At 46.6% G+C, this 12,610-nt stretch overlaps 1 protein-coding gene across 1 annotated transcript in view; it reads left to right on the forward strand.

Annotated features, from left to right (window-relative positions):
- pik3r5 (phosphoinositide-3-kinase, regulatory subunit 5) overlaps positions 1-12,610 on the forward strand; it is a 120,471-nt gene that overhangs the window by 41,417 nt on the left and 66,444 nt on the right. The window contains exons 3-5 of the mRNA XM_038777263.1: positions 4,326-4,426; positions 10,402-10,470; positions 11,974-12,112. Coding sequence (XP_038633191.1) covers positions 4,326-4,426; positions 10,402-10,470; positions 11,974-12,112 — 309 coding nt within the window. The remainder of the gene's footprint in view (positions 1-4,325; positions 4,427-10,401; positions 10,471-11,973; positions 12,113-12,610) is intronic.

Raw genomic sequence — 12,610 nt, forward strand, 5'->3', positions numbered from 1 at the left:
TTTAAGTGTCGAACTGAGGGAGCATTGCAGGGGCAACTGCAATGGGGACCTCTGCCATCTAAGATAGACATAAATGATCCCGTGGAAGAACAGGGGAGTGCTCCTCGTGCCTGAGGTGCCAACACTTGCCCTCAATTTACGTTACCAAAACAGATATTTCATTATCTTGGCTAAACCTCACTTGGGAGTACTGTGAGCAGTTTTGGGCACCACACATTAGGAAGGATATATTGGATTTGGACAAGGTGCAACGTAGGTTTACAAAAATTATACCTGAACTATAGGTGTTAAGTTACGCGGAGAGATTACACAAATTAGGCCTGTTTCCGCTCAAATTTCTAGAATCTTGGAAGTTAAGCGGTGATCTGATCGAAGTCATCAATATATCAACAGGAAAATACAGGGCAGATAAAGATAAGGGGCGGGATTCTCCCCTACCCAGCGGGGTGGCCGTACCAGCGCCAAGGAGTGGCGTGATCCACTCCGGCGTCGGGCCGCCCACAAGGTGCGGAATCTTCTGTACCTTCAGGGGCTAGGCCGGCACCGGCAAGGATTGGTGCCGCTCAACTGGCGTGGAAGAGCTTAGCGCCACGTCAACCGGCACTGAAGGGCCTCCACCGGCAGGCACAAGTTGGTGCATGCGCGGGAGCGCCAGCGTGTGTGCTGGCGTCATCCCAGCACATGCGCGGGGGGGTTCTTCTTCACGCCGGCCACGGTGGAGGTTGACAGCAGCCAGCGCGGAGGGAAAGAGTGCCCCCAATGCACAGGCCCGCCCGCGGATCGGTGGACCCCATCGTGGCCAGGCCACCATAGGGGCACCCCCCAGGGCCAGATCCCCCCCCCCCCCCCCGCGCCCTGCCAAGGATTCTGCAGGCCGCCCGTAGAGCCAAGTCCTGCCGGTACAGACCTGGTTTGATTTACGCCGGCGGGACCGCCAAAAATGGGTGGCCGCTTGGTCCATCGCGGGTCGGAGAATCACTGGGAGGGCCGCTGCCAGCGGACGCCAATCGGTGCGGCACAATTCCCGATCCCGCCAAAACCCCGGCGCCGGAGAATTCGGCAGCCAGCGTCAGGGCGGCGGGGCGGGATTCACGCCGCCCCGACCGATTCTCCGACCTGGCGGGGGGTTGGAGAATCCCGCCCAAGCTATTTCCACTGGTTGGAGATTCTAAAAATAGGGCCAGGTCGTTCAGGGGAGATAAACAAAGGGTAATAGAGGTTTGGAACTTTATCCCGCAAACAGCAGTTGTAGCTGGAACAGTTGTAAATTTTAAATCTGAGATAGATAGATTTTTGTTAAACAAAGATATTGTGGGAAATAGGCCGAAGCAGGTAAATGGAGCTTGGCCCCAGATCATCCATAATCTCACTGAATGGCGGGACAGGTTCGAGGGCCTGAATGACCTACTCCTGTTCCTATGTTCCTATTATCGCATTGAGTTAGCTGCTAAATGTTCCTACATTAAAACAGTGACTACACTTTGGAAACACTTAATTGGCTGCAAATCCCTTTGTAACACCTTAAGGTTTGTAAAAGGCACTATATGATTGCGGCATAGTAGCACAGTGGTTAGCACCATTGTTTCACAGCACCGGGGTCCGAGGTTTGATTCCTGGCTTGGATCACTGTCTGTGCGGAGTCTGCATGTTCTCCCGTGTCTGCGTGTGTTTCCTCTGGGTGCTCCGGTTTCCTCCCACAGGTCCTGAAAGATGTAGGGTGGGATTCTTCGGAAACCGGTGGGACGGGCAACTCCAGCGCGAAAGAGTGGCGTGAACCACTCCAGCGTTGGGCTGCCCCGAAGGTTTACAATCCTCCGCACCATCAGGGGCTAGGCCGGCGCCAGAGTGGATTGCGCCAGCCGCCGCGGAAGGGTCTCGGCACCACGCCAATCGACACCGAAGATACTCCGCCGGCCGATGCAAGCTGGCACATGCACGGGAGCGCCAGCATGTGCTGGCGTCATCCCAGCGCATGCGCAAGGGGGGTTCATCTCCACGCCAACCATCGCGGACTGTTATACCGGCCGGCGCGGTGGAATAGAGTACCCCCACGGCACAGACCCACCCGCGGATCGGTGGGCTCCGATCGCAGTCCAGGCCACCATGGGGGCACCCTCTGGGGCCAGATCCCCCCCCCTGAGGACCCCGGAGGCCACCCGTGGAGCCAGGTCCCGCCGGTAAGTACCTATTGTAACATACACCGATGGGACCGGCCGACAACGGGTGGCCACTCGGCCCATCGTGGGCCGGAGAATCACCGGGGGGGGGGGCCACTACCAGCGGCTGCCGACCGACGCGGCGCTGGCAGTGCCCCCCCCCCCCCCGGTGATTCTCCGGCCCACGATGGGGCAGGTGGCCACCCGTTTTCGGCCGGTCCCATTAGCGTATGTTACGATTGTGGTGATTCCCGCCCCCGCCGGAGAATTCGGCAGTCGGCGGGGGGGGGGGGGGGGGGGGGGGGTCGGAGAATCCCGCCCGTGCTTTTCGGTAATTTGAACATTCTGAATTCTCCCTCTCTGTACCCGAACAGGAGCCGGAATGTGGCGACTAGGGGCTTTACACAGTAACTTCATTGCAGTGTTAATGTAAACCTACTTGTGACAATAAAGATTATTATTAAAGTTATTACTTTCCAAGCTGTAACTTGGGTACTGGAATATACTGTTATTGATGTTAAATCAAACAGTTTATTTCCTTATGCACATTTCCTTCACCCAATCAGTTTCATTAATCAGGGTAATTCACTGGGAAAAGTCCCTTGTCTTGGAGTATGATGTCCATTTTCAGATTCAGACTTTCAAAGGGGAGTCATCAGCGCAATTACTTCTTTCATTTAAGTTTTGTAAAAAAACTCTGCTTTTCAAAGGACAAATCTGTGTAAAATTAGATCTAAACTTACAGTAACAGATTCTGTAAATAGTCCCTTGACAGTACATTGGCCAGTTGTGAAACTGCAATAATTACTCAGCAGCAGAAAGATTTGTTCACATTCGCACATCTGTGTGGAAAATGGGAACTAGGATGAAATGCAACAATTTTCAACAGTGATGTTAAAATATTCAATTAGTATCAATTCGGCACAACATTACACAGTATTCCAGTGTTCATTTATTTTACCATGATAGAACATGGGGAATGAATCAGTTCTGAACTCTTCATGTCTGACTACTCCAAAGGTTTTCTCCAACTTTTATCCATCATTCTGAAAGTTAAATCATTGCAGGACATTCTAATTCACTTTCATATCCGTCTATTATTTTCTGTTGACGTTTCAGAAAATATATTTTATTTAAGCAATGATTGCGTAGTTCTGATCAGTTAGTAACCGCACAGAATAAAGTGGGACTTGCACTCTCCAAAAACCCAATCTCAATTCTACATAGAGTTAGCTGACCTAGAGTGGAGCGTTATAGACATAAACATGTGTTGCAGTCCCCTTGGGAGCTAAACCGCTTGCATTAATGTATCACCTTTAATGTCATAAATCATCAGAAAGTGGTTCACTGGAGTAAGATTAGACAAAATCTGGCACAAAGCTACATAAAGAAAGATTAGAACACATGATCAAATGCGTGGTCAAAGAGGTAGGTGTCAGGGTGTATCTTAAAGGAGGAGAGAAAGTCGCAGAGGTTTGGGGAGATCATTGCAGAGGTTAAGATGCTTGGCAGCTGAAGACGTGGCTGCCAATGGTGGAATGATTAAAATCGGGAATGCATAGGGCTGCACGGTGGCGCAGTGGTTAACACTGCTGCCTCATGGCGCCAAGGACCTGGGTTCGATCCCGACTCCGGGTCACTGACCGTGTAGAGTTTGCACATTCTCCCCATGGCTGTGTGGGTCTCACCCCCACAACCCAAAGGGTAGATGAATTGGCTCACACTAAATTGCCCCTTCATTGGGAAAAAAAGAATTGGGTACTCTAAATTTATCTATTTTTTAAAATTGGGAATGCACAGGGGAGTCACGGTTTCTCTCCTGGTTGTGACCATCACCTGGATTTTAATCATTCCACCATTGGCAGCCAAGTCTTCGGCTGCCAAGCATCTTAACCTCTGCAATTATCTCCCCAAACCTCTGCATCCTTCTCTCCTCCTTTATGATATCGAAGTTGTGCGGCCAGCTTGGCCGTTATGTCGCAACACTGTCCAAGTTGACACGATGAAGTCAATGGAATGGCGAATCAGGCAAGGTGCATTCCAGGCAACAGGTCCAGTGCCATACATTTCCCATCTAACAGGAAAGAAACTTACTTTTGGCCCCACCAGATAAATTCATGAAGTTATTGCTGCTGTTAATTTGCCTACGATTCTGGCTTTCTTTTTCAGCTGGACTCTGTGTGAACCGCTGGAGCCTGGAAGAACTGGTGAGCAGAGATCCCCACAGCTTTTTCATCCTCATTGAGAAGATACTGCGCAAAACTCAAGAGGTAAGAGGGGGAGAAAACAGCCTGTTTCAACAAGGTTTACAGACACTTTCTCTGTATGAAAGCGAATGGTTTGGATTGTGAAATTTACAATGCATGTTTTAGTCAAAAAATTTGTTGTGATCGCTTCTCGGCCTTTTGGCTAAGATCAAGCGTTACATCAAGTCCAAGATGAGGTGCAATGTCTTTTCTTGTCAGCTTGATCTTGTATGTCTCTCTTGTGGAGACCATGAATTGGCTTCAATTTGAAGTTGAATTTGTTTTTGGAGCAAGCGATGAGATGGATTAAGGGTTTGCCTTGTCCACTCTGCGCATTGGCTTTGTAACTTTAAGGATGGGATAAGAAATAAAAATTAAAAATCTATACCGAGTGTCATTGACACCCTCGCTCACACACGATCTTCTAAAGGCCTGTTTCACATCCAATATTTTACAAGATACTTTGATAACCAGAAACATCGTTGGACATGCTCTGCTACTTCATTTTACTTTTGAAACTTGAGTTTGAGGAAATAGTTCATATCTGGATTTTTGGATTTGGTGCAATGCTTGCATTCATAATAATTTGGAGAGTTCCCCATTATGAGAGTGTTGGGGAAACATTGGTCAGAATTCCAAGGTTAAATGGATTCCAAGCCAGCTGCCGAAGAACGAATCTAGTCACCAACCCTTTTCCTTGATAATAGGTTCATTTGCAGAATGCAGCATTATATATGCCTGCCGACTACCTCCGTGACCCAACAGTACCTTTTTATAAGTGCTCCAGATACTTAATTAAACAATGCCTTCATCTGTGTATCTTAACAATATCCTTAACATACTATTAACACCTTTTGTGATTCTGGAATTCTAATCATCTACCAGACCAGACAAAAAGAAACCCATCAGTTTAATGCACCATAGGAATGTACATCAAAGATTCATAGGGTTGTTGGTGTTCGGGTGGCGGGGAGGGCAGAGGGGGGTTAAATTCTAGAACTGTATCCTTAACTCCTTGTTGAAAATATCAATATATTGCCTCAAGAGCCAAAATACAACCAAAGATCAAATTGTCACAGAGCATTGTTCTCAGTATTGTATTAGCTCTTTTCCATCTCACTTTGGAGGTGGCAATGGCCCAGCGCTTCAATCATCACTTAGCATCACGGTAAATCACCCAGAGTAAGGAAACCTAGCCTCTGACGCTAAGGTAAGGCGCACAATGGAAATAAAAGAGGCTGACACAGATTTTCCTATATGCAAAGCATATGACCTATACCTGAACTATTGGGGTAGATCTATCAATCACATAATCCCTTTGGAGACAAAAGGGATTCATTCCCTGAAGCACCCTTGCTTTGATTCTGGTTTTCTGCTGGAAGGGCACATTAAGTGAGTTTATTGTTACATACCTTTTACCTTGCATTATATAAAAATGGCAATTGACATTCAAAAATCATGGGTATTTCCACCAATCAGGCTCCCTGCCCCTGAATTTGAGTGTAGTCAACAATTTGAAAGCAGGAGCCAATTGTTTTGTGCTTGACTGCAACCGTGGAGTTTCATGGCAGCATCTCTTCAGGTCAATCCTTTTCTTACAACATTGGGAAGTCAGTGGCTTAATCTTCATAGAATCCCTACAGTGCGGAAGGAGGCCATTCGGCCAATCGAGTCTGCCCTAAACCTTGGAAAGAGCACCCTACTTAAACCCATGCCTCCACCCTATTCCCACAACCCAGTAACCCGACCTAACCTTTTGGACACTAAGGGACAATTTAGCATGGCCAATCCACCTAACCTGCACATCTTTGGACTGTGGGAGGAAACCGGAGCACCCGGAGGAAATCCACGCAGACACGGAGAGAAAGTGCAAACTCCACACAGACGGTAACTTGAGGCCGGAATTGAACCTGGGTCCCTGGAGCTCTGAAGCAGCAGTGCTAACCACTGCTTAATATGAGTAATATGAGTCGATGATCTAATTGTTCTGTCATTACCGGCGAGCAGCTGGGAAAATCTTCCCAATAATTTTCTTCGTCCGTGAATTGTAACATAAAAAATACAGATTGAGTAATTAAAATGAGTAATGTTTCAGTCATAAGATATTAGTGGCACATTCTATATTAATTAGATCCCTCAATTTCCCAGCCTGACCCCCAGACCCCCAATACCTCAGCATACCAATTGGGGGGGTCCTCAGGTCCTTCACCCCACATCCTAAGGGCCTAATGCCACCTGAGCAAGCCAGCCTGACACCCTGGCAATGCCAAGGTGCCCCACATGGCACTGCTAGAGTGCCTGGGTGGCACTGCCTGAGTAGCATCAGCAGTGCCAGGGTACCACCCAGCCCAAAGGCTAACCACTGAGAGGCCTCCGATCGGTTGGGAGACCCTCCCAAGTGCCATCCTGCCTGGTCCACGTTTGTGGAGATCAGTGCTAAACGGCACCTGCTTGAGTTCTGCCAGGTGAGGGGATTCGATCACAGGCTCTGGGTAGATCCGGCATAGACACATTCAAGTGAGGCTAACTACTCACGTGTAAATGCAATTCTGGGCCCTGCCCATTGTGGGCAGAATGCGACTGTTAGATCACCCACATTGTCAGTTTCCTTTGGTTGATGGCTACCGCGGAATCCGGATGGCAACAAGCCCAATGCCCCTCCGTCCATTGAAAACCCATTCTGATGCCCTTTAACAGGCATTAGAACACTCATTAACATATTCAAGGAGCTTAACTTTGTTTTAAAAAGTGTACCCCACAAACATATCACAGAAAAAATATGCCCAACATAAACTCCCTGCTTCAAAACACAGCTTAAACAACTGAAGATAGATATTTTACATAGATGTGTGACTGGATTCGATTGCCATGCTCAATTTATACTGGAGTCTATTTTTTTTTAAAAATGATCAGTGTTTGGTTTGAATTCAATCCATGTTCCTGACCAAATCAAATCCAAAGGGAGAAATAATACAACTTAATTGTCCCAGAATTTCTGACCTCTGTGGACATACCTGCTGGAAGTCCCCATGCAAGGATTGCATGGGACTTGCCCCGGGGGTTCAAACACTACCCTGTGTCCAGAACCATCTGATGCTCCGAGTTAAATTGGAGACTTTGGATGATCCTGACTGGCTTACCAGAACTGTTACCCGGGAAAAGTTAGAAGAATGAAACCACTCTAACTCCTGGTAACTATAGTACTGACTGTCCCTGCCCCCCACCCAATCATGCCCCCGACTACAAAACAAAATACTGTTTTTACAGCATTTTAGATTCTAAGGGATGAAACTCATTTTAAAGCCTGCCTCTCCGCTGGTTGTTGAGCAGGTTGTAAGGCAGATATTGATCACATACGCCTTTTATCTTCAAATGCAAACGAGTTGCAAATTTGCAGCTCCGATATAAATATCACTTTGAAACACAATCATGCCTCCCTGTTGGGTTAGTGTGACAATTCCTGGTAAAGACCTCACCACAGAATACTTACTTTATATGGTGCACGTTTGTTGTTGAGATCATAACCACAATGGGTGAAGCATTACGTTTCCAAGGTGCCTGTTGATTTTTCTCTATTCGCTGGGTTAACTATGTTATAAGATGAGAAGGAGGTGATCAGAATTTAGATGGCAAGAAACTGACAATACCATTGGATGTGGTGTCCTGACTATTCAGTAATGGTTCTTCATTTGTCTAGTTAAGTGAATAACAATGTTGTGAAATACGGGAGGGGCAATATCTTCAGTGTGAACAATATTTATTTGTTCAGTGTTCCAACTGGAGTATTGCTCAGAGAAAACTGATTAACCCAGAGTTTGTGGTTGATACCACTCTGATAAACAATGCAGAATTGACTACACAGAGGTCGGCAAACCATTACAACATCTTTACTTCGTCTCTCTGCCGATTTCAGCCATGGCAATGTTCAGAGTGTTCAAAGGTTGAGGTTTGTTCCTCTATAAAATGGAAGGCTGAGGGAGTGACCAAATAGAAGTCTTCAAAATTATGAAGGCGTTTGATATGGTAGCCATCAAGGAATTTGGGGCAGCACGGTAGCATTGTGGATAGCACAATCGCTTCACAGCTCCAGGGTCCCAGGTTCAATTCCGGCTTGGGTCACTGTCTGTGCGGAGTCTGCACATCCTCCCCGTGTGTGCGTGGGTTTCCTCTGGGTGCTCATGTTTCCTCCCACAGTCCAAAGATGTGCAAGTTAGGTGGATTGGACATGATAAATTGCCCTTAGTGTCCAAAATTGCCCTAAGTGTTGGGTGGGGTTACTGGGTTTTGGGATAGGGTGGAGGTGTTAACCTTGGGTAGGGTGCTCTTTCCAAGAGCCGGTGCAGACTCGATGGGCTGAATGGCCTCCTTCTGCACTGTAAATTCTATAATTCTATGAATTCAAAATTAAGGCTCATAAATAGGGGATAATGTATCCAATGAAGAATTCGGAAAAAACGTCTTTACTGAAGGAGTATGGTGAGAATGTGGAGCTTGCTACCACATGGGGTTGTTGAAATGACTAGCAGAGACACATTTAAGGGAAACTAGTTACGTGTATGAGGGAGAAAGAAAAAGAAGGTTATGTTGATCGGTTTAGATAAAGTAGAAGGGGAAGAGGCTGGCTTTTGAACATAAACATTATCATAGACCAGTTGGGCTGAATGACCTGTTTCTGTGCTGTAAATTCAATCCATAGAATCCATAAACTGTAGAAGGAGACCATTCAGCCCGTCACGTTTGCATCAATCCTCCGAAAGAGCATTCCTCCGAAGCCCAATTCCCTGCTCCAACCACGTAACCCCGCGCATCGATCAGGGCCCATCCACCGGAGCACCCAGAGGAGACCCACACAGACACGGGGAGAATGTGCAAACCCCACTTAGACAGTCGCCTGAGGCCAGAATTGAACCTGGATCCCTGGCTCTGTGAGGCAGCAGTGCTAACCACTATGCCCCCTCTGCTATTCTTGCAACACAGTTGCTAACTCACTTGCTGAGTGTTCCAGAATCCTGTATCATTGTCTGTAGAACAGCCACAAACGGTTTTACGGGCTTAGAAGAAAAAATATTATCACTAGCTCACTATGACCTTGGTTTGTTAGGATGGTGGGGATGGAGGACACCACTGGACTGGGCTGCGATGCTGCCAAAGATGGAATAGCCACCTGGTCTCTCACGTAAATCACAGATCAGAGGTCCTGGAGTTGGTAAAATGATACCACTGTCTGAATTTATGCTTTCAAAAAACAAAAGGTCCCGAGGAGTGTTGCCAAATAATCGTGACCAACTCATCCAGTTTAAAGAAGAGTAAAGGTCAAAATATTAACTTTTCAATCCAATTTTTGCTCTATAATCGTTTAAATTGCAATTATAGAAAAGTCCTAGCAGCGGAACAGGCCATTCAGCCTGACTGGTGTATGCCTGTGATATCCTGTACACAAGTCTTTTTTACACAAGCATTTTGCCCCTCTTTCATCAGCCACCACTCCCAGGTGAGAGTCAATGGGCAATCAGCTCACTGATCTCTATCATCGATCACTTAAACATTGTGATCAAGGTTGCTTGAGTAAGGCCCCACGACTTCCTTAATTTTTCCTCCAATAGGTTAATGACCTTGAGGAAATTTTCCCCTCTTTGCAGTTGTAGTGAAATTTTGAGTGTATTCTTATTAATGAACCAAGGAAGTCCTCCTCCCATTATGTGGTAAACTGGACATAAACCTGCATCCTGCTGGTTTGAGACACAATGTGTCAAAGCACCAGAACACAACACCCTCTTTCAGTACTTTATATTTCTAAAAAAAATATGCAACTTCCTTTGAATAAGTAAAACAAAAAAAAACACCAAGTTACGTAGTAGATTTCATCCTGGTGAAATATTGGCAATAAATTTACTCACGAGTATAACGGAACCATTTGTTTCTATACTGCCTTGCGAAGAAATGATAAATCACTTTTGAGGACAACATGATGTCTTACATGTGTGAATTATGTTTTGCAGGTGCAGGAAATGTGTCAGTATGACTTATTGGTGCCACTGGCTTTAATGTTTTATTCTGCTACTCTCCGGGTAAGTACTAAAGATATATACTGTATGTAATAGAAAAATGTAATTGTTCAGACAGTGTGATGCTACACCATCACATTTATTTTGCAGCAGTGATTTATAAAAGAATTGCAATTTTTCAAGAGTGATTGTGATTTTTAACTTTTTGTTGAATTTGGCTTTTAACAGGAAAAAGTTGATATGGTTTTAGCTGTCTGACAGCAATAGTTGCCCAGGAAAGGTTAGAAGAATAAAAACCACTTCTAACCAGATTCAATTACCAGCTGGGTCACTGTCTGTGAGGAGTCTGCACGTTCTCCCCGTGTCTGTGTGGGTTTCCTCCGGGTGCTCCGGTTTCCTCCCACAGTCCAAAAACGTGCAGGTTAGGTGGATTGGCCATGCTAAATTGCCCTTAGTGTCCAAAAAGGTTAGGAGGGGTTATTGGGTTAGGGGGATAGGGTGGAAGTGAGGGCTTCAGTGGGTCGGTGCAGACCCGATTGGCCGAATGGCCTCCTTCTGCATTGTATGTTCTCTGTATAACTTCTGGGTAACTGTAGTACTGACTTCCTCTGGCCCACACAGAACTTCCCCCATGCCCAATCCTCCGCTGGACCCCTCGACCATCCACTACCCACCCCCCCAATAGGAAACCTGAATACATCCCGAACCGCCCACCCCCACCCCCAACTATTCCTCAGTCCTCGACTTCCCACCTCACTCCTGACAACTCACTCCATACTCCAACTGCACACACAACCCTGGCCCCGACATCCCCCCCCCCCCCCGGCAACTGACCACCATCTCCCCACCCACCTGATCACCCCTCCAACCGCCTGAACTCCCAGACTGACCAATTCCCACTGACTGACCACTTCCCATTCCCCCAGCCCACCTCATCCCTACGATGTGAAGGGCTGTAGAATTGCAGCTAAGGTCTCCTACCTTTCAAATTTAAAATGCTTTGCGTGTCTCACCTAGTCCTGTCGCTAACTTCTCAAAGTCCTTCCACCTCCCTGAGCACTCCTTTCCACTCTCTCTGGCCCTTGAGCATCCAGTCCTTGATCCCTCCTCATCATCATTAGTGGATGTGCGCTCAACTGTTTAGTTTTCATTCTCTGCCCTAAATTGTCTGCCTCTCCTTCTGCTCTGTACACCACTCCTTAAAACCCACCTTTCTGGCCAAGTCTTTGATCATACTTCCTTCTTTGCCTCAGCTTCCAGTTTCTCTTCACACCAGCGTGTGCTTTTGACACATTTTTCTATTGAAGTGAGGCATAAATGCTATAGATCGTTGTTCTCACCTCCGCAAAACAACAGGTAGATCTGTCCCAAACTCACGAGCATCTCAAAAGGGGCAGTTACTGGATAGTGCTTGAAAACACCAAAGAATAAATAATTTTATACTCTGAAAAATTTAATGAGATATTCAGGGAGTTCCAAGAATTTTCTAATTGAGGCGTCGCTGTTTGGATAGAATATTTTAAGGCCTTTGCACATTTACTGAATCTGCTCTGTGGTGTTTTGCAGACTCCGTATTTTCCTCCAGAATGTAAACTGCTTCAGAAAGCGTACAATATCTACCACAGTCTTCTAACGTGGCCTGTACCTTACTGCAATGTTTGCAAGGATCTTCTAACATTTATCCAAGATGAAATGAAAGCACCAGGTAAGAACAGTTTACCATTAAACCACAGTCTTGCCATTACATTAATCGAGGAATGCACTTTGTAAAAAGTCGTTCTGTCTGACAAGAGGAGGTCTTGTGGTACAGTGAATCCCACCCTGGATCCCTGCCTCTGAATCCGAGGGTCTGGGATCAAGACCTACTCCAGGCCTGGATGTAGATTCCTGTAAACAAGGCTGCTGTAGTCTCACAAAGGTGTAACATACGTTGTGAGCTAATGCCGCCAGCAATAATGTAGTGGCCATGCGGGCGGGCTCTGCAGCAAGCCTGCCATTCTTAAGTCTAATTAGCAATCATTTAAGCTGATTATCAGTCCAGTTGACTGCAATAGCACGTCCATAATGCCATTTTAGCTTGCCTGTACGTGAAACACACCTTGTGGAAACCCTGGGCTGGATGCTCTGCGCCTCTAGCTGGCTGTTTCTCTGGCACGCCATTTATTAGCGGCAGAGTACTCTACTCCCACCGCTTGACAATGGG

This window comes from Scyliorhinus canicula, chromosome 18, assembly GCF_902713615.1.
Source record: "Scyliorhinus canicula chromosome 18, sScyCan1.1, whole genome shotgun sequence".
Taxonomy (NCBI): Eukaryota; Metazoa; Chordata; class Chondrichthyes; order Carcharhiniformes; family Scyliorhinidae; genus Scyliorhinus; species Scyliorhinus canicula.